Source organism: Pseudoliparis swirei, chromosome 18, assembly GCF_029220125.1.
Source record: "Pseudoliparis swirei isolate HS2019 ecotype Mariana Trench chromosome 18, NWPU_hadal_v1, whole genome shotgun sequence".
Taxonomy (NCBI): domain Eukaryota; kingdom Metazoa; phylum Chordata; class Actinopteri; order Perciformes; family Liparidae; genus Pseudoliparis; species Pseudoliparis swirei.
In genome coordinates this window covers 1,501,996-1,523,831 of record NC_079405.1, presented here as the reverse complement: position 1 = coordinate 1,523,831, position 21,836 = coordinate 1,501,996, and the positions used below count along the sequence as shown (strand labels likewise).

Genomic DNA, 21,836 nt, shown 5'->3' with positions numbered 1-21,836 from the left:
TCTACATCTTCCGCCTGAGACTGAAAACACACCTTTAGACTATATCTGGATTAAAACACAGATTAGCACTTCAGTGGCTCTTAAATAGCACTTATTATGGTACTTTTGTAGTTCGACTATGTTGAGGAAATGTTACTTCCTGTATTCTTGTTGTTCTTAGTTTGTACTCTAGGTTGAAATGCACTTATTGTAAGTCGCTTTGGATAAAAGCGTCTGCTAAATGACATGTAATGTAATTAATACGATATTTTTTAAGGTAAAGAAACCTGAACTAAGAAAATAATTAAGCTCCATAACTGTAATAAAATAATAATATTTTGAATAGAGCGTTAAAACTATCTATTTGCATGACAGTCTGTGGTTGGCGGTCGCCATTGAGCCTTTACGCTGAAGGGGTCAGAACGGAAGTGGCTGCTGTAAGTGGTAACTTAACGTCGTAAAGCTGCCGTGAAGACTTCCGTTTTCCTGTCCCCGGAGTGACGGCTCCCAGACGACACAGACATGGCGGGCTTGGAGGTGATGTACACCTGCGTCGGCGGCAGCGTCACCTGTCCGCAGGACGCCGTGGTGTGCTTCGTTCACTGGGAGATGATCAAGAGCGGGTACAGGTGCATCGGCTCTGGAGACGAGGTGAGTTCATGAGTTCACGTGACCAAAAACGACGTCACGGCTCGCTGAGGTTCACGAGCTAAACGGAAGTTGAACTACATTTTATTTTATTTTCAACGGCTGCTTTGTGAATTACCCGCTCGCCGAATTCAAGCGCTGCTCTTAAACTGTTGGAGTTAATATCTTTGTTCGGTTGTAACTGATATTATGAGCTTTGCCTGACAACAAATACATTAACCGTCTTGTTTTCCAACGGGGTTCTGTCGTCGCGAACCGGCCCGTTGTTGCGGTTTAACGGGTGACCGTGTTAACTGGTGACTTTCAGCCGAACGCGCCGGTTGTTGTTGTCGTGGCAACGACAGCGGTTGATGACATGAATCCCTTATTGTTTAGTGTGTATGTGATACGCACACGATGTTCTGACACCGTATTAAAAAACATGAAACGATGCTGATTCACCAGGACAGCGACGTGTCCGCAGTTAACACGGTCCCCTTTTCCACCGGAACACCGGCCGAACAGTTTGATGCAGAATTAACCGGCAGTTGGTTTAAAAATACAGACGTAACGACGTCATCTTTAGCCGACCTGCCCCTCGAGTGTTCAGGGACTTTACTTCAGAGTATTTATTACAACACTGTGGACAATTATATCACCTAAATGTACTTCAGAATATTTTTGTAGTAGGCCTACCGTAAAACATACAGTACTACCTCTAAGATGTATTGCAGGACAGCGTGTACCTCCTAGATGAGGTATAAGTCCACTGTGTACCTCCTAGATGAGGTATAAGTCCACTGTGTACCTCCTAGATGAGGTATAAGTCCACTGTGTACTTCCTAGATGAGGTATAAATCCACTGTGTACCTCCTAGATGAGGTATAAGTCCACTGTGTACCTCCTAGATGAGGTATAAGTCCACTGTGTACCTCCTAGATGAGGTATAAGTCCACTGTGTACCTGCTAGATGAGGTATAAGTCCACTGTGTACCTGCTAGATGAGGTATAAGTCCACTGTGTACCTCCTAGATGAGGTATAAGTCCACTGTGTACCTGCTAGATGAGGTATAAGTCCACTGTGTACCTGCTAGATGAGGTATAAGTCCACTGTGTACCTGCTAGATGAGGTATAAGTCCACTGTGTACCTGCTAGATGAGGTATAAGTCCACTGTGTACCTCCTAGATGAGGTATAAGTCCACTGTGTACCTGCTAGATGAGGTATAAGTCCACTGTGTACCTGCTAGATGAGGTATAAGTCCACTGTGTACCTCCTAGATGAGGTATAAGTCCACTGTGTACCTCCTAGATGAGGTATAAGTCCACTGTGTACCTGCTAGATGAGGTATAAGTCCACTGTGTACCTGCTAGATGAGGTATAAGTCCACTGTGTACCTGCTAGATGAGGTATAAGTCCACTGTGTACCTGCTAGATGAGGTATAAGTCCACTGTGTACCTGCTAGATGAGGTATAAGTCCACTGTGTACCTCCTAGATGAGGTATAAGTCCACTGTGTACCTCCTAGATGAGGTATAAGTCCACTGTGTACCTCCTAGATGAGGTATAAGTCCACTGTGTACCTCCTAGATGAGGTATAAGTCCACTGTGTACCTCCTAGATGAGGTATAAGTCCACTGTGTACCTGCTAGATGAGGTATAAGTCCACTGTGTACCTGCTAGATGAGGTATAAGTCCACTGTGTACCTCCTAGATGAGGTATAAGTCCACTGTGTACCTGCTAGATGAGGTATAAGTCCACTGTGTACCTGCTAGATGAGGTATAAGTCCACTGTGTACCTCCTAGATGAGGTATAAGTCCACTGTGTACCTGCTAGATGAGGTATAAGTCCACTGTGTACCTCCTAGATGAGGTATAAGTCCACTGTGTACCTCTAGATGAGGTATAAGTCCACTGTGTACCTGCTAGATGAGGTATAAGTCCACTGTGTACCTCCTAGATGAGGTATAAGTCCACTGTGTACCTCTAGATGAGGTATAAGTCCACTGTGTACCTGCTAGATGAGGTATAAGTCCACTGTGTACCTGCTAGATGAGGTATAAGTCCACTGTGTACCTCCTAGATGAGGTATAAGTCCACTGTGTACCTCTAGATGAGGTATAAGTCCACTGTGTACCTGCTAGATGAGGTATAAGTCCACGGTGTACCTCCTAGATGAGGTATAAGTCCACTGTGTACCTCCTAGATGATATAAGTATATAAGTCCTGCTAGATGAGGTATAAGTCCACTGTGTACCTGCTAGATGAGGTATAAGTCCACTGTGTACCTCCTAGATGAGGTATAAGTCCACTGTGTACCTGCTAGATGAGGTATAAGTCCACTGTGTACCTGCTAGATGAGGTATAAGTCCACTGTGTACCTCCTAGATGAGGTATAAGTCCACTGTGTACCTCCTAGATGAGGTATAAGTCCACTGTGTACCTGCTAGATGAGGTATAAGTCCACTGTGTACCTGCTAGATGAGGTATAAGTCCACTGTGTACCTCCTAGATGAGGTATAAGTCCACTGTGTACCTGCTAGATGAGGTATAAGTCCACTGTGTACCTGCTAGATGAGGTATAAGTCCACTGTGTACCTGCTAGATGAGGTATAAGTCCACTGTGTACCTGCTAGATGAGGTATAAGTCCACTGTGTACCTGCTAGATGAGGTATAAGTCCACTGTGTACCTCCTAGATGAGGTATAAGTCCACTGTGTACCTGCTAGATGAGGTATAAGTCCACTGTGTACCTGCTAGATGAGGTATAAGTCCACTGTGTACCTGCTAGATGAGGTATAAGTCCACTGTGTACCTCCTAGATGAGGTATAAGTCCACTGTGTACCTGCTAGATGAGGTATAAGTCCACTGTGTACCTCCTAGATGAGGTATAAGTCCACTGTGTACCTCCTAGATGAGGTATAAGTCCACTGTGTACCTCCTAGATGAGGTATAAGTCCACTGTGTACCTGCTAGATGAGGTATAAGTCCACTGTGTACCTCCTAGATGAGGTATAAGTCCACTGTGTACCTGCTAGATGAGGTATAAGTCCACTGTGTACCTCCTAGATGAGGTATAAGTCCACTGTGTACCTGCTAGATGAGGTATAAGTCCACTGTGTACCTGCTAGATGAGGTATAAGTCCACTGTGTACCTGCTAGATGAGGTATAAGTCCACTGTGTACCTCCTAGATGAGGTATAAGTCCACTGTGTACCTGCTAGATGAGGTATAAGTCCACTGTGCTCCTCCCCCTCAGCCCCTGGGCTCTGACCGCCGCTCTGAGCTCCTCCCTCCGGCCTGGAGCCTGAACAAGGAGCTGTACAGCCTGAGGTACGAGTCCCGAGACGGAGACACGCACCTGCTGAAGGCCATCGCCGTGGACAACAGCTTGATCTTCAACCTGATGGTAGGAGCACAGAGTCCCCTACAGAGTCCCCTACAGAGTCCCCTACAGAGTCCCCTACAGAGTCCCCTACAGAGTGAGTTTTTTTTTTTTAACAGATGTGTAACAGCTATGCTTGTGTGTGTGTGTGTGTGTGTCTCTCGTGTGTGTCGTGTGTGTGTGTGTGTCTCTCGTGTGTGTTGTGTGTGTGTGTCTCTCGTGTGTGTGTGTGTGTGTGTCTCTCGTGTGTGTGTTGTGTCGTGTGTGTGTCTCTCGTGTGTGTGTCGTGTGTGTGTGTGTGTGTGTGTAGAACTCCGGCACTCAGCAGGTGTCCGACCTCACGGTGAACATCGTGGACCACGTGGACTCAGACCAGCTGCACACGTTTCACAGGTGTGTTTACAACAACACCTCCTGAAACAACAACACCTCATTGAACAGCAGGAAGTTGTTGTCTACTGGTTCAGCGGAGAGCTCTTATTTTGAAGGTCCCCTCACATTTCCTGTGCGGTTCCCACAGTGTGTTCAAGGAGGCCGACGGCCTGGCGGAGAAGGTGAAGACGCAGCTGCTGCCCTCCCAGGACCCGCCCACGGGGCCGAGGAAGAGGAGGGAGGAGGAGGAAGAGGAGGAGCAGAGACGAAGAGGAGAAGACAGCGACCCGCTCCGGATCCCCAACAGGCAGCCGCGGCAAGGCCCGCCCCCCCACTGGTCTGAACCCCCAGTACAACACACAATACACAATACACAGTACACACACAGGACAACAAATACTAAAAATAAATAAACAAAACAGATAAACAGCAAAAAGTAATAGTACTAATGAATAATAAAAAATAACAGTAGTAATAATGAATAACTGACTAATAATAACTACTACTAATAATAGGATAACTAGTATTGTGACGTTTCTTGAGTCCATGGATTCATCCTGCGATCGTTGATCGTCCTCTCTGGTTTCAGGCGGGACCCCATGGCGCCCCCGTTCGCAGTAGGAGGAGCGGATCTGGATCCCTTTGGGTGAGTCCACTAGTCACCCAGCAGGGGGGTCAAAGAGGCCAGCAGGAAGCAGGACCAGCTTCCTGTTTCAAGGGTTTCACAATAAAAGCAGCCGAGGACAAGCTAGAGTTAAGTTCTCCAGACTCCTCAGCTGATCTGGGTGTCATGTGACCCCCCCCCCCCCCAGGTCCCGTGGCGGCGGCGGGATGATCATGGACCCGTTGAGGTCGGGGTACCCTCACTCTGGCTTCGACCCCTCTAGTGGGATACCAGACATCCTGCCTCCTGGAGCAGTTCCCCCAGGGGCTCGCTTTGACCCCTTTGGACCCGTGGGCCGACCCAGACCCAGGTGACACACACAGACACAGACACACAACACCACACACACAGACCCAGCAGGTGAGGCAGAGAACTCAAACCTGACGACGATGTGCGTTTTGTTTTCCTCCTTAAGGCCGGATCCGGACCACATGCCCCCCCCCGGCTACGACGACATGTTCATGTAGTACTTCCCACCTTCACGTAACAACTTCCTGTCCTCCAGCCAATCAGAGCCGAGGGGGAGGTTCTCCTCTTGTCTAATAAACTGGTGTATGTACCTGAAGAAGCTCCTCTGAGTGTTAAAGATTCAACGTGTCATCCATTCATCACGTTACACCTCTCCTGTGCACACTTTACACTATCTTATTCTTTGCAGTTGTTTTTGTTTTTATTGTTGAACAAACAAAAATAAAAATCTCAGACTTTACTTCCTGTTGTCTGTTTGTGCAGAAATATAACTGCTGTGAAAAGATTGCTATATTTTATTTACATAACTAATATAATCATATAAATGGACACAATTAAATAATCTAAATATAATGTAAACAATAACATAGATAAAACTAAAAATAGTCATAAAACCAGTTTAGAGGGAAAACATCGATAGATAAACTCAGTCAAAACATGATGGATAATGTTTTTTGCATTATATTAAATTCCATTATATTTTATGTTTTTTTTAAAGGGTTAAACTACTTCAGATATTAATATTAAATTTATATATTAGTGTAATAATTTAGTTTGTTTTGTTACCTTCGCATTGAAAATGCCGGGAGGTTATGTTTTGATCGCCGTGTATTTATTTATTTATTTGTATGCGTGTTATTCGCAAAACTCAAAAAGTATTGAACCGAATCGCATGCAATTTGGTGGGATGATTGTTTATTATCCGGGGACCAGTTGATTAGATTTTGGGATCGATCGGGTCAAAGGTCAAGGTCAAAGGTCATGAACAGGTCAAAATCTTTCGCAGAACTCAAAAAGTATTGAACCGAATCGCATGAAATTTGGTGGGATGATTGTTTATTATCCGGGGACCAGTTGATTAGATTGTGGGATCGATCGGGTCAAAGGTCATGAACAGGTCAAATCTTCTTGAATCACATGGAATTTGGTGGGATGATTGGTTATTATCCGGGGACCATTTGATTAGATTTTGGGATCAATCGGGTCAAAGGTCAAGGTCAAGGTCATGGAAAGGTCAAAATCTTTTTTTACCATAGCACGATACATTTTTGTCCAATTGGCATGCAACTAATGCCAAAATGTTCATAATTCAATGCCCAATCTTGTGATATGCGAAGGTATGCGCTCTACCGAGTGCCCGTTCTAGTTTAATTTGTATTTGTTTACATTTATTCCAAGTACAAAACATCCTGAGTCACCTCCAGACCAGGTGGTGGCGGTAACGCACCAACCTAGTGGTTTGACAACCGCTAATAAACCGCGAAGAAGAAAAACGCTCTCTCCGCTTCTGATTGGTCGAAGCCCAGCCGGTTTTCCCGCCAACGCGCTGCATTGTGGGGGATAGTGAGCGGAAGTGCGCCGGGTAGCGTTGAGTGTTTGTGTTTGTGTGTTTGTGGAAGGGGGAAAGCTGGATTTTATAACTGTGGAATATCTTTAAGTCTATATTGTAATTAAACTCGTAAAGTAAGTGAGAGCTGGGAACATGCGGGGCGAGGAGTCGTCTGATTCCGAGTCGGGGAGGATGGAGGAGAGCTCGGTGCGCAGCAGCCTGGACGCGCTGTGTCAGGAGCTCAACATGGACGCGCACACGGCCGCGGAGACCATGGACACCTTCACGGCCATCTGGAACACCTACACCCTGGAGGTGAGGGGCGCAGCGGCGGCGCAGCGGCGGCGCGTCATAACGCCCCGTTATCACGCAACCCGCTCACTGACACGTCCCGAGCGAAACGCAGCGCGCGGCCACAGCACGTGGGGTTTAAAGGGTGTCGTCACCGTCTGATGTTCATCAGTTGTTCTTTGACTGACGTCTGTAAACACCGCAGGTCTCCTGAACGCAACGCGCGTGCTGGATGATTGTTTACGGGTGGAAAGTAACAATAAGTAGGAGGTGCGTTTACTGCGCCCCGTTTATTTCAAGTTTTTGTATAATCCCCAGTTAATACGTGTCTAGAATATCTGTAAACACCGCAGATTCCCTGAAGGCAACACGCGTGCAGACATTGTTTACGTCCACAAGTAATTCTGAGGTACTTGTACGTGACTTGAATATGTACTTTTACTTTATGTATTTAGTTACTTTGCAGATTCCGATTAATAATAAAACATGTAAACCGCAAGTAGTCTGTTTACTAACTGAAGTTAACAAGTTGCTTCATTCGTTATTACTATATTATTATTATTATTAGCAGCTGCTCCTGAACGCATCATCTCACACTTCCGGTAAGCTCCGGTTGCTCAGCAGCGAGCATGACTTCTTCTTCTCTCCCTCCCGCTCCTCTTGCTCAGTGTGTCTCATGTATAGTTCTCCCCCTGCCTCCCTTAATGATAACGATACATGCAACAAGTGTAGTTTATTTGCTAGGTTGGAGGCAGGTCTCAGTGGGTTAGATGCACGGCTCCACGCCATCGAAGCTCAGACAGCTATGCTAGTTAGCCCGCCCTCTCCCGTAGTCGGCGCGGAGCTACAGTCAGCTGATAGCTGTTCCCCGGCGGTAACCGTGCAGCCGGGTGGTTGGGTAACTGTTCGCAGGAGTAGTAAGTCTACACAGAAGCCCGCTGTGCACCAACCACTTCACGTTTCCAACCAGTTTTCCCTGCTCAGCGACCCGCTGAGGAACACACCCTGGTTATCGGGAGCTCTATAGTCAGGAACGTGAAAATAGCCAAGACGTTGTCGGACACCGTAGTTTTCTCTGGCCCTCTCCCAAATTTGCAGACAGACGAATTGTATAGCCGAATGTCGTCTTTCAACCGCTGGCTGTCGAGGTGCCCAGTGAATAATGTGGGCTACGTAGACAACTGGAAGACTTTCTGGGGAAAACCTGATCTGATGAGGAGAGACGGCATCCATCCCACGTTGGACGGAGCGCGTCTCATTTCTGCGAATATGACCAAGTTGATCACCGGACTTAATCTATGACAACCCAGGGTTCAGATCAGGAACCGGGAGCAGAGTTGTAGTTTAACACCCTTCTCTGCTCTTCCATTCGAGCAGTTACCCACCCATGACTCTAGAGTAGAGACTGTGTCTGTCCCACGGCCACTTCAATTAAATAAATCAAAAGTAAGCAGAAGAGGAGTCGTACACAATAACCTTATACAAGTTAACACCATTATTTCAGCAGTGCAACAAAACAGGACTATTAAATGTGGTCTCCTAAATATTCGATCTCTGTCATCTAAAGCTGTGTTACTAAATGATTTAATATCAGATAATCACATTGATTTATGTTGCCTAACTGAAACCTGGCTGAGCCATGAAGAATATGTCTGCCTGAATGAATCGACTCCTCCAAGTCATATTAATACTCACATTCCTCGAGGCACCGGTCGAGGAGGTGGAGTAGCAGCCATCTTTGAATCGAGCCTATTAATTAATCCTCAACCAAAATTACACTACACCTCATTTGAAAGCCTTGTTCTTAGTCTTTCACATCCAACCTGGAAAACACTACAGCCAATTCGATTTGTGATTCTGTACCGCCACCAGGTCCATATTCAGAGTTTATATCTGAATTCTCAGAATTTATATCAAGTTTGGTTCTTAAAACCGATAAAGTTATTATTGTTGGAGATTTTAATATCCATGTGGATGTTGATAATGATTGCCTTAGTGCTGCATTCATCTCCTTGTTGGACTCGATTGGCTTCTGTCAGAGTACAGAAACCCACTCACAGCTTTGGCCACACGCTTGATCTTGTTCTTACTTATGGCGTTGACATTGAGCATTTGAACGTCTTCCCACAGAATCCTCTTCTGTCAGACCACAACCTCATCACTTTTGAATTTATACTACCGGAGTGTACTCCGTTAGTCAAAAGTTTCTACACCAGATGTCTAACTGACAGTGCTGTAGCTAAATTTAAAGCGATTCCTTCTGTATTTGATTCGATACCACGTCTCAATATAACAGAGGACTCCTGGTCTAACTTTAGTCCGTCCCAGATGGATCATCTTGTTGACAGTGCCACAGGCTCTCTGAGAATGACCCTGGACTCGATAGCCCCTCTGAAGAAGAAGACAGTGAGGAAGAGGAGGTTTGCTCCCTGGTATAACCCTCAGACCTGCAAACTGAAGCAAACGTCACGAAAGCTTGAAAGCATATGGCGTTCAACTAATCTCGAAGAATCCCGCTTAGTTTGGCGAGAGTCTTAAAACATATAAGAAGGCCCTCCGTAATGCCAGAGCAGCCTATTACTCATCAGTAATAGAGAAAAATAAGAACAACCCCAGGTTTCTCTTCAGCACTGTAGCCAGGCTGACAGAGAGTCACAGCTCTGTGGAGCCGAGCATTCCTATAGACCTCAGTGGTAATGACTTTATGAACTTCTTTAATGAAAAGATTTTAACTATTAGGGACAAGATTAATAATCTCTTGCCCTTAACCAGTGCCAATCTGTCCTCAAGTGGAATGGCCTTGGAAACCGCTGTATGCCCTGGTGTATATTTGGAGGGCTTTTCTCCCATCAACCGTGACCAATTATCTTCAACGGTTTCTACTTCGAACACGTCTACCTGTCTCTTGGACCCCATCCCGACGAGGCTGCTTAAAGACGTTTTGCCTTTAATTGGCGGCTCTCTATTAGATATTATCAATGTGTCTCTGCTAACAGGCCACGTACCACACTCCTTCAAGGTGGCTGTTATTAAACCTCTCCTGAAGAAGCCCACTCTGGATCCAGAGGTGTTGGCTAACTACAGACCGATCTCTAACCTCCCCTTCCTCTCCAAGATCCTTGAGAAAGTGGTCACAAATCAGTTGTGCGACTTTCTACATCATAATAGTTTATTTGAGAAATTTCAATCAGGATTTAGAAAACACCACAGCACCGAGACGGCACTGGTGAAAATTACAAATGACCTCTTAATGGCAGCAGATAAAGGACTCCTCTCTGTCCTGGTCTTGTTAGACCTTAGTCCTGATAGAGGACTCCTCTCTGTACTGGTCTTGTTAGACCTTAGTGCTGATAGAGGACTCCTCTCTGTACTGGTCTTGTTAGACCTTAGTCCTGATAGAGGACTCCTCTCTGTCCTGGTCTTGTTAGACCTTAGTCCTGATAGAGGACTCCTCTCTGTCCTGGTCTTGTTAGACCTTAGTGCTGATAGAGGACTCCTCTCTGTACTGGTCTTGTTAGACCTTAGTGCTGATAGAGGACTCATCTCTGTACTGGTCTTGTTAGACCTTAGTGCTGATAGAGGACTCATCTCTGTACTGGTCTTGTTAGACCTTAGTCCTGATAGAGGACTCCTCTCTGTACTGGTCTAGTTAGACCTTAGTGCTGATAGAGGACTCATCTCTGTGCTGGTCTTGTTAGACCTTAGTCCTGATAGAGGACTCATCTCTGTGCTGGTCTTGTTAGACCTTAGTGCTGCATTCGACACCATTGACCATGACATCCTGTTACAGAGACTGGAGCAGTCGATTGGCATTTCAGGCACGGCACTAATTTGGTTTAAATCCTACTTATCAGATCGATCTCAGTTTGTATTTGTAAACGATGACGCCTCGATAACCACCAACGTTAATCACGGAGTTCCACAAGGTTCTGTGCTTGGACCAATTTCATTTACCTTATACATGCTTCCTTTGGGCAATATTATCAGGAAACACTCCATAAACTTTCATTGTTGTGCAGATGATACTCAACTATATTTATCGATAAAACCAGAGGAGAGCAACCAACTCGGTAAAATTCAAGCATGTCTTAAAGACATAAAAACATGGATGGCCTGCAACTTCTTGATGTTAAACTCAGACAAAACCGAAGTAATTTTAATCGGCCCTGAGCACCTCAGAGATCAATTATCTGGTGATGTGGTTTCTGTAGACGGCATTGCCCTGGCATCCAACACCACTGTAAAGAATCTTGGCGTTATCTTTGATCGGGACTTGTCCTTTAACTCCCACGTAAAGCAAATCTCAAGGACTGCATTCTTTCATCTACGTAATATTTCAAAGATCAGGCACAACTTGTCTCAAAAAGATGCAGAAAAATTGGTTCACGCGTTCGTTACTTCGAGACTGGATTACTGCAATTCCTTATTATCAGGCTGCTCTAATAAATCTCTTAGGTCAACTCCTTATTATCAGGCTGCTCTAATAAATCTCTTAGGTCCCTCCAGTTGATCCAGAATGCTGCAGCTCGTGTTCTCACTAAAACTAAGAAAAGAGATCACATCACTCCTGCACTAGCTGCTCTGCACTGGCTCCCAGTAAAATCAAGAATCACTTTTAAAATTCTTCTCTTAACCTACAAAGTCTTGATTGGTGATGCTCCATCATATCTTAAGGAGCTTGTAGTACCATATTGCCCCACTAGAGAGCTACGCTCACTAAATGCGGGACTACTTGTAGTTCCTAGAGTCTTAAAAGTAGAATGGGAGCCAGAGCCTTTAGTTATCAAGCTCCTCTTTTATGGAACCAGCTTCCAATTTCAGTCCGGGAGGCAGACACAGTCACCTCGTTTAAGAGTAGACTGAAGACTTTCCTCTTTGACAGAGCTTATAGTTAGGGCTGAATCAGGTTTGCCCTGGTCCAGCCCCTTGATATGCTGCTATAGGCTTATAGCTGCCGGGGGACGTTTAGGATGCACTGAGTACCTATCTCCTCTTTTCTCTCCTTAAGGATGAATTTTCATCTCTCAATCACACGTTACTAACTCTGCTTTCTCCCCGGAGTCCTTGTGACTTCACGTCTCATGGGGTCATCGGACCCTATGAGACGACATAGATCCTATCTGCTGATGGCTCATCGAGGTCTGGGTCGTTGAATTCCTGCTCCTGACTACGCCACTGTCCTGTTGAGACTCCGCCCACTGTTGAGACTCCGCCCACTCCTCCTCCCCACCGCCCTCTGCCTGATGGATGGTGGAGGTCTCCATCGTGGAATATGCCGACTATGAACTATTCATACACTCTGTCACATTCATTGAATGTATTTAAACTCTAAATCTGTCCTTCTGTACACATTACATCTGTTGTTCTGTCCATCCTGGAGAGGGATCCTCCTCTGTTGCTCTCCTGCAGGTTTCTTCCCTTTTTTTCCCCCTGAAGGGTTATTTGGGAGTTTTTCCTGGTCCGATGTGAGGTTTTGGGGCAGGGATGTCTATGTGTACAGATTGTAAAGCACTCCGAGACTAATTTGTAATTTGTGAAATTGGGCTATACAAATAAACTGAATTGAATTGAACTACACACCTAAAAAGCTCTTAATACAGTTAAATAACTTTAAATTGATAAACAAATGAATGCATCAATAATGATAATACAATAAATGTCTATATATGTGTATATATGTATGACTGCTGGTGGTTTAATCTGAAATCCTTCAATTATGTATTATTTGATTGTATTTAGTATCAATCTCTGTCTGTAAAGTTATTGCCAGTAAAAAGCATCAATAACTGATAGTATACTTTTATTGTTGTTACTTTATTTATATTTTGCTGCTAAAACTTTTTCACATTTTACTCGCTTGAAATAAAAAATTACTTACGACGTCATCGACCCCGGTATACTGCTGTAGTGATGATGATGAAGGTGAAGATGATGATGAAGATGTGTCTACAGGGGGAGGTGGTCCACTGGTTGGCTTGTTCCCTGTACGCCGCCTGCAGGAAGGGCTCCACCCCCACGGTGGGGAAAGGCCTGATGGAGGGCAACTGTGTCTCCCTCACCAGGATCCTCCGCACAGCCAAACTCAGGTGAGGGGGGGGGGGGGGGGAAGTAAATAACATCTATTATTTTAGTGCAACAATGAGCTCAAAGCTTTAGGAAGTTAAACATCATTTATATAATATCTATTTTATATTCATGTGAAAACATCTGGATTAATTCTAGTTTATCCCCAACACTACAATTTACTAGATTACACCTGAACGCACCATAAGAACGTTATCATCTACCTTCATACTCATGTTCACTGAGCAGAGCCTGAATGCACCATGAGAACGTTATCATCTACCTTCATGTTCACTGAGCAGAGCCTGAACGCACCATGAGAACGTTATCATCTACCTTCAGTGCTCATGTTCCCTGAGTGGAGCCTGAACGCCTCTCTCCCAGTCTCATCCAGTTCTTCTCCAAGATGAGGAAGTGGGCCGACATGTCGAACCTCCCTCAGGACTTCCGGCTCCGGATGGAGCGTCTGGAGAGGAACTTTGAGGTTTCCACGGTGATCTTCAGGAAGTTTGAGCCCATCTTCATGGACATGTTCCAGGACCCCCAGGGGGGGGGGCGGCCCCGGCAGCCCCGCAGCCGGAAGCACAGGCAGGACACACACACACACATATAACACACACACACACATATAACAAACAGACACACATGCATACAGACACACACACACACACATATACCACACACAGACACACACACATGACAAACACAGACACACACACACAACACACATGACAAACACACATACAGACACACACGCACACACAGAAATTATTCTTTTTATTTCTGAGATACTTTTCTTTGTGTGTGTGTGTGTGTGTGTGTGTGTGTGTGTGTGTGTGTGTGTGTGTGTGTGTGTGTGTGTGTGTGTGTGTGTGTGTGTGTGTGTGTGTGTGTGTGTGTGTGTGTGTGTGTGTGTGTGTGTGTGTGTGTGTGTGTGTGTGTGTGTGTGTGTGTGTGTGTGTGTGTGTGTGTGTGTGTGTGTGTCTGTCTGCAGGCGTCTGCCGTGTCACATCAGCGATGTGTTCAAGTTCTGCTGGACTCTGTTCGTCTACACCAAAGGTAAAAGTCTGACTCTTCAGACCTCCAGGTGTTCCCAGGTGTTCTCCAGGTGTCCCCAGGTGTTCCCCAGGTGTTCCCAGGTGTTCTCCAGGTGTTCCATGACGTGTGTTTGTGCAGGTAACTTCCGGATGATCGGGGACGACCTGGTGAACTCGTACCACCTGCTGCTCTGCTGCCTGGACCTGGTGTTCGGCAACGCTCTGCTGTGCAGCAACCGGAGGGAGCTCATCAGGCCCAACTTCAGGGGTGAGTGAGTACAGGTGTGTCTGTGTGCAGGTGTGTGTGTGTCTGTGTGTGTACAGGTGTGTGTGTGTCTGTGTGTGTACAGGTGTGTGTTTCAACATTGAATTTTGATATGACTGGTTGTTGACAGATTGCCAATTCTGTGTGTGTGTGTCCCTCTGTGTGTGTGTGTAGGTCTGCCCCCTCTCTACCGCCCTGAGGGCGTGGTCTCAGAGGCTCCTCCCACCTGTGTGTTGGAGCGTCTGTGTGAGCTGCACGACGGCCTGGTGGTCGAGGCCAAAGGCATCAAGCAGCACTACTTCAGACCCTACATCCAGAAGCTGTTCCACCGACAGGTACACACACACACACACACAGAGAGATACACACAGAGATACAAACACACACATAGTCATTCACACACACAGTCACACACACACACACAGAGAGATACACACAGACACACATAGTCACACACAGAGACACACACACACAGAGAGATACACACACACACAGAGTCACACACACACAGTCACACACAGATACACACACACACACACACACACAGAGAGATACAAACACACACACATAGTCACACACAGATACACACACACACACACACAGAGAGAGATACACACACACAGAGACACAGAGAGAGACACTCACACACACTCAGACACACACACTCACCTGCTCCTCAGGTAAACTTGTTGTTTCTGGTCAGATCCTGAAAGGCAACGAGGATCACCTGACGGAGCTGCTGGATCCTCAGAGCTTCATCGATAACAAGTGAGCCCGAGGTCAAAGGTCAGAGTGAAGTGCTGTGTGTGTAACTGTGTGTGTGTGTGTGTGTGTGCAGTAAAGCCATCAACAGGGAGTACGAGGAGTACGTGTTGACGGTGGGAGACTTCGATGAGCGAGTGTTCCTGGGAGCCGACGCAGACGAGGAGATCGGGACGCCGAGGAAGGTCGTCCACGAGCCGTCGGCCAATCAGATGACGGCTCACAGCCAACTGCAGCAACACGTAGAGAAGGTACACACACACACACACACTGACACAGAGACAACCAGAGACACACACACATACACACTGACACAGAGACAACCAGAGACACACACACATACACACTGCAACACTCCTGGAGAGTATAACTCTCTCTCTCTCTCATCAGTCGGGCTCGCTCGCCCCCTCCACCCCCCTGACGGGCGGCTCTAACTCTCTCTCTCTCTGCAGTCGGGCTCGCTCGCCCCCTCCACCCCCCTGACGGGCGGCTCTAACTCTCTCTCTCTCTGCAGTCGGGCTCGCTCGCCCCCTCCACCCCCCTGACGGGCGGCTCTAACTCTCTCTCTCTCTCTCTCTCTGCAGTCGGGCTCGCTCGCCCCCTCCACCCCCCTGTCGGGCGGCTCTAACTCTCTCTCTCTCTCTCTCTCTCTGCAGTCGGGCTCGCTCGCCCCCTCCACCCCCCTGACGGGCGGCTCTAACTCTCTCTCTCTCTCTCTGCAGTCGGGCTCGCTCGCCCCCTCCACCCCCCTGACGGGCGGCTCTAACTCTCTCTCTCTCTCTCTCTGCAGTCGGGCTCGCTCGCCCCCTCCACCCCCCTGACGGGCGGCTCTAACTCTCTCTTTCTCTGCAGTCGGGCTCGCTCGCCCCCTCCACCCCCCTGACGGGCGGCTCTAACTCTCTCTCTCTCTCTCTCATCAGTCGGGCTCGCTCGCCCCCTCCACCCCCCTGACGGGCGGCTCTAACTCTCTCTCTCTCTGCAGTCGGGCTCGCTCGCCCCCTCCACCCCCTGACGGGCGGCTCTAACTCTCTAACTCTCTCTCTCTCTCATCAGTCGGGCTCGCTCGCCCCCTCCACCCCCCTGACGGGCGGCTCTAACTCTCTCTCTCTGCAGTCGGGCTCGCTCGCCCCCTCCACCCCCCTGACGGGCGGCTCTAACTCTCTCTCTCTCTCATCAGTCGGGCTCGCTCGCCCCCTCCACCCCCCTGACGGGCGGCTCTAACTCTCTCTCTCTCTCTCTGCAGTCGGGCTCGCTCGCCCCCTCCACCCCCCTGACGGGCGGCTCTAACTCTCTCTCTCTCTCTCTGCAGTCGGGCTCGCTCGCCCCCTCCACCCCCCTGACGGGCGGCTCTAACTCTCTCTTTCTCTGCAGTCGGGCTCGCTCGCCCCCTCCACCCCCCTGACGGGGCGGCTCTACCTGACGGAGAAGGAGCTGCAGGTGACGCCCGTCTCCTCGGCGACGCAGAGCGTGAGCCGGCTGCAGAGCATGGTGTCCGGCCTGAGGACGGCGCCCAGCGAGCAGCTGCTGCAGGTCTTCAGGTCCGGGCGTGGGAACGTGTATACTGTGTACTTATACAGGTGTCTGTGTGTACTTGTATACATGTGTGTGTGTTGACGTGACCTCTGGTGCTCCTGAAGGTCGTGCTCCAGGAACCCCTCGGACTCCATCCTGGGCCGGGTGAAGACTCTGGGTCAGACCTTCAAAGAACACTACACCAAGGACTCAGAGGACACGCCGGGCTCTCACATCGGTACCACACACACACACACACACACATGCACTTACACACACACACACACACACACACACACACACATATATAAAAAATATATTTATTTATTTATAAATATATATAATGTATATTTATTTATATAAATATATCTATTCCGAAAATATATTTGTATATATTTACTTATTTATAAATATTTTATATTTATTCATATAAATACATATATATTTGTATATTTATTTATATATGAAAATATTTATTTATTTATATTATTAAGAATATATTTAATATATATTTGAATTAATTTTTTTATAAATATATATTTGTATTTATTTATTTATAAATATATAGTCTTATTGAGTCTTTATAAATCTTTATGAGTCTTTATGAATCCTTATGAGTCTATTTGAGTATTTATGAATCGTTATGAGTCTTTATAAATCTTTGAGTCTTTATAAATCTTTGAGTCTATAAATCTTTATGAATCTTTATGAGTCTTTATAAATCTTTATGAGTCTTTATGAATCGTTATGAGTCTTTATAAATATTTATGAGTCTTTATGAATCCTTATGAGTATTTATAAATCCTTATGAGTCTTTATAAATCTTTGAGTCTTTATAAATCTTTGAGTCTTTATGAATCCTTATGAGTATTTATGAGTCTTTATGAATCCTTATGAGTCTTTATGAGTCTTTATGAATCGTTATGAGTCTCTATGAGTCTTTATGAATCCTTATGAGTTTATGAATCCTTATGAGTCTTTATGAATCGTTATGAGTCTTTATGAATCTTTATGAATCCTTATGAGTCTTTATGAGTCTTTGAGTCTTTCTCCTCGTTCCCCTCCAGACTTTGCTGAGAACCGCCTGAAGCTGGCGGAGATCCTTTACTACAAGATCCTGGAGAACGTTCTGGAACAGGAGAACAAGAGGCTGCTGGGCAAAGACATGAGCGTAAAGACACACACACACACACACACACACTGCTACCCCGAGACCTGTGGTGGTGGACTAAGTGTGTGTGTGTGTGTATATGTGTGTGTGTAGGTGTTGCTGGAGCAGGACATCTTCCACTGCTCCCTCATGGCGTGCTGTCTGGAGGTGGTGTTGTTCTCCTACAGCTCCCAGAGAACCTTCCCCTGGATCATCAACGTCTTCAAGCTGACCCCCTTCTACTTCTTCAAGGTCACACACACACAGACACACACACACGGCCGTCATCACGTATTAGATTTCACCTCTTTTCCTCTTCTCTGCTTTAGTCCACACCTAAATCTAAGCTCCGCCCCAATTCACATTCTCCATGTGTGTCTGTGTGTGTGTGTGTGTCAGTGTGTGTGCCTGTGTGTGTGTGTGTGTGTGCAGGTGATCGAGGTGTTCATCCGCTCAGAGGAGGGCCTCTCCAGGGACATGGTGAAGCACCTGAACCTGATCGAGGAGCAGGTTCTGGAGAGCCGGGCCTGGAGCGCCGACTCTGCCCTGTGGAGCGCCTTGCAGGCTGCAGGCAGCAGGGTGCCCACTGTGGAGGAGGTCAGCACGCACACACACAGGCACACACAGGCACAGACACACACAGGCACAGATCAGTTTATAATATTCGAACATTTTAAAAAGAGGATTCATTTGAACTCTAAATGATTTATTGTCCTGAATTAAGGTTAAAAACAAAGATGTGTGTTTTCCTCCCGTCCGTTTAATGTTTTTATTTTTATTGGTTGATATATAATATTATGAAATAAATAAAAAGTAATTATGATTAAACAAATTATGAAAAAAAAAAAAAAATTGGTTTTATTTATAAATAGAAAAATTTGAATATATCCAGTCAATTATAGTGATACAATGGGAATATTTTTTTTCTAATTTAATTTAGTTTAATTGTTATCGGCTGGTTGCCCCCCCCCCCCCCCTCTCCAGGTGAACTTCTCCTCCAGTCTGGACACGGGTTCTGGTTTCAGCGCCGGGGTCCAGTCCCACCTCCCGCTGGTCGCCCTGTCGCCCATCATACACCCCCGCATCCGGGAGTGCAGGTCCGGCCTGGGCAGCGCTCGCAAAGGTGTGTTCAGGTGCTTCTGACATGAAGCGGAGACTTCTATACAACCACAGGAGTCGCCCCCTGGTGGTCAGGAGAGAGAATGCAGCTCTGACACATGAAGCATTGACGTGTCCTCTGTTTCCTTCTCCCAGACGTTCCTCCGTCTCCGTTGTCGCTCCATGACTGTTACAGTTCTCCGGCGGCCGGCAGCGCTAAGCGGCGTTTGTTCGGCGACGATCCGCCGGCCCGGATCTCGGCCGTGATCCCCGGCAGCCCGATGACGTCGCCGGCCAAGAGGTTGATGTTCGGCTCCGGCAGCACCCTGAGGATCGGAGCCCCGGGAGGCCAGACCACCGTCCTCAGCATCCCGCTGCAAGGTACACACACACACGTGTGGAGAAACATTTATTTATATCTATTTTAATTATTTTTTTATTATCATTATTTTTTTCCTTCATTTTTCTGTTCTATTTTATTTTATTTATTTTATTTATTGAAAAACATTTCTTAAAACAGTTGAGAACTAAAGAAAGAGATGTGGAGTGACGTGTCACATGATTCACTGCAGATATATAATTAATTAATTATTTTTTTGTTTTTGTTTGTTTGTTTTTTAGGCGCAAACAACGACCGCACCATCACGCTGATCCCAGTTCATCCGTGCGACTCCTCCGGTACGATCACCGCTCAGTTCCTGCTCACCACCTCCCCGAGCCGACCCCCCGCCCCCCCGCCCGTGACCTCTGACCCCCAGGCGGGAAGCGTCCGGCCGCGACGCACCGGATCCCTCGCCCTGTTCTTCAGGAAGGTAGCGAACCATCTTCATCATCAACGCCATCGTCAAAGGACATTTAGGGAAACGTTCCACACTCGTTGGTTTGAACCTGCTCCACTAGATGGCGTCGGTTCTTCAACGCCGGCCCTTTAAATCCCTCTGATGGGAAACAACCGGCTTTTAAATGAATATAAAACCAGATTTTCTTTTTTTAAGGATATATCAAATTAAAGCACTTTTGATATCCCAAAAGATGTTTTTATTATTTTTATTTTTTTAAACAATTTTTAATGTATTTTTTCATTTTTTATATACACTTTTTTTCTTCAAATTTTTTCATTTTAAAATGTTCTTAATTTTTTTAAATTATATTATTATTATTTAAATATGTGTATTTTTTATTTATTTATCTATTTAATTTATTTTTATTTTTATGATCATTATTTTTTTCCTTCATTTTTCTGTTCTTTTTAATTTATTTTATTTTACTCTATCTTTACTCTATTTATCAGGACTTTTTCCTCATTTCTTCCTCTTGAGAATTGTTTGTCTGTGTTGTATTGGTTGTTTATTTATTTCTATGTCTCTATATTGATGTCCATGTCCCGTGTGTGTGTTTGTGTGTGTGTGTGTGTGTGTGCAGGTGTACCACCTGGCCAGCGTGCGGCTTAGGGACCTGTGTGTGAAGATGGACGTCCCCTCCGAGCTGCGGGGGAAGATCTGGACCTGCTTCGAGCACGCGCTGGTCCACAGCACCGGCCTCATGAGGGACCGGCACCTGGACCAGCTGCTGCTGTGCAGCGTGTACATCATCTCCAAGGTGTGTGTGTGTGGGGGGGGGGGGGGGTGTTTGTGTGTGTGTGTGTGTTAATAACCGTTTCTTCCTCACAGATCACAAAAGAGACTCACAGCTTCCATGACATCATGAAGTGTTACCGCAGCCAACCACAGGCCAGCAGTCATGTGAGACACACACACACACACACACACAGGTCTTAAATAATTATTTTTATATGTATGTGATGATTAGGAGTAAAGGGTTTGTGTGTGTGTGTCTCTGTCTGTGTGTGTGTGTTTGTGTGTGTGTGTGTCTCTCTGTTTGTGTGTGTGTGTCTGTCTGTGTGTGTGTGTCTCTGTTTGTGTGTATGTGTGTGTGTGTGTGTGTGTGTGTAGGTGTACCGCAGTGTGTTGCTGCGTCACAGAGAGGTGATGGATGAGAACATGGAGGTGGATCCAGTGTCAGGAGGAGAATGTGAGTACTGTCCCTTTAAGAGCTGAAGTTATCTGATTACTCTGGAGCGTCACCTCTAGTGGAACCAGATGATCAGTTCTTCTTCTTCTTCTTCTTCACCACCTGTCCGTCTCTCATCAGCCGCAGAGAAACCCACCCCGGGGCGGGTCGACTCTGACCAATCAGGCGAGGAGGAGCGCGGTGACCTCATCCAGTTCTACAACAGCGTCTTCGTCCTGAAGATGAAGAGCTTCGCTCTGCGCTACGCAACCCAGGACCAGCGGGTAGGTCCACCGGGCCCCCGGGCCAGAACCACAGGGGCCAGTCAGAGCTCAGGGCCTGACCGTGTGTGTGTGTGTGTGTGTGTGCGTCCTCCAGGCCGACGCCCCCCCCCTCTCCCCCTTCCCGGCGGTCCGGGCTCAGCCGCTGTCGCCCCGCCGCGTCTCTCAGAGACACTCGCTGTACGTCTCCCCCCACAAGACGCCGGGCTGCCTCACCCCCCCCACGCCCTACACCTACCGCATCAACAGCAGCCCCTCTAAGGTACACACACACACACACACACACGCCCTACACCTACCACATCAACAGCAGCCCCTCTAAGGTACACACACACACACACACACAGCAGCCCCTAAGGTACACACACACATCTAAGGTACACACACACACACACACACACACCTACCACATCAACAGCACCCTCTAAGACACACACACACACACACACACACCTACATCAACAGCCCCTAAGGTACACACACACACACACACACACCTACATCAGCAGCCCCTAAGGTACACACACACACACACACACT

The 21,836-nt window shown here is 46.8% G+C and overlaps 2 protein-coding genes across 4 annotated transcripts; both read left to right on the top strand.

Moving 5' to 3' along the window:
• Positions 1-457: 457 nt before the first annotated feature.
• Positions 458-5,738, top strand: psmf1 (proteasome inhibitor subunit 1). The gene is made up of 7 exons (XM_056436936.1): positions 458-630; positions 3,868-4,017; positions 4,304-4,386; positions 4,514-4,702; positions 4,955-5,011; positions 5,178-5,339; positions 5,445-5,738. The coding sequence occupies exons 1-7, from the start codon at positions 502-504 to the stop codon at positions 5,494-5,496; spliced, it is 822 nt and encodes a 273-aa protein (XP_056292911.1). The 5' UTR covers positions 458-501; the 3' UTR covers positions 5,497-5,738.
• Positions 5,739-6,852: 1,114 nt separating this feature from the next.
• On the top strand, positions 6,853-21,636 carry rbl1 (retinoblastoma-like 1 (p107)). 3 transcript variants are annotated; one of them, XM_056436926.1, is made up of 22 exons: positions 10,996-11,573; positions 11,615-12,435; positions 13,071-13,204; positions 13,566-13,769; positions 14,176-14,240; positions 14,358-14,486; positions 14,658-14,818; positions 15,187-15,251; positions 15,322-15,496; positions 16,617-16,783; positions 16,883-16,995; positions 17,825-17,928; positions 18,022-18,159; positions 18,307-18,504; positions 18,892-19,030; positions 19,162-19,386; positions 19,627-19,817; positions 20,428-20,604; positions 20,676-20,747; positions 20,958-21,036; positions 21,157-21,299; positions 21,394-21,636. In XM_056436926.1, exons 2-22 carry the CDS (start codon positions 12,391-12,393, stop codon positions 21,616-21,618), a joined length of 2,949 nt encoding a protein of 982 aa, XP_056292901.1. In that variant the 5' UTR covers positions 10,996-11,573; positions 11,615-12,390; the 3' UTR covers positions 21,619-21,636. The 3 variants fall into 3 exon arrangements, with proteins under 3 accessions (XP_056292900.1, XP_056292899.1, XP_056292901.1); XM_056436925.1 differs by lacking the exons at positions 10,996-11,573; positions 11,615-12,435 and adding an exon at positions 6,853-7,142 and having other exon boundaries at positions 18,340-18,504; XM_056436924.1 differs by lacking the exons at positions 10,996-11,573; positions 11,615-12,435 and adding an exon at positions 6,853-7,142.
• The last annotated feature ends 200 nt before the right edge of the window (positions 21,637-21,836 follow it).

What these genes read in the sequence shown, in the direction of transcription:
- psmf1 (XM_056436936.1), top strand. Translation starts at nt 502, where the DNA reads ATGGCGGGCTTGGAGGTGATGTACACCTGCGTCGGCGGCAGCGTCACC. An exon ending in CAGCTGCACACGTTTCACAG is followed by an intron (nt 4,387 to 4,513) that starts GTGTGTTTACAA and finishes CGGTTCCCACAG; the next exon opens with TGTGTTCAAGGAGGCCGACG. An exon ending in CAAGGCCCGCCCCCCCACTG is followed by an intron (nt 4,703 to 4,954) that starts GTCTGAACCCCC and finishes CTCTGGTTTCAG; the next exon opens with GCGGGACCCCATGGCGCCCC.
- rbl1 (XM_056436924.1), top strand. Translation starts at nt 6,981, where the DNA reads ATGCGGGGCGAGGAGTCGTCTGATTCCGAGTCGGGGAGGATGGAGGAG. An exon ending in GGAACACCTACACCCTGGAG is followed by an intron (nt 7,143 to 13,070) that starts GTGAGGGGCGCA and finishes ATGTGTCTACAG; the next exon opens with GGGGAGGTGGTCCACTGGTT. An exon ending in TGCAGCAACACGTAGAGAAG is followed by an intron (nt 15,497 to 16,616) that starts GTACACACACAC and finishes CTTTCTCTGCAG; the next exon opens with TCGGGCTCGCTCGCCCCCTC.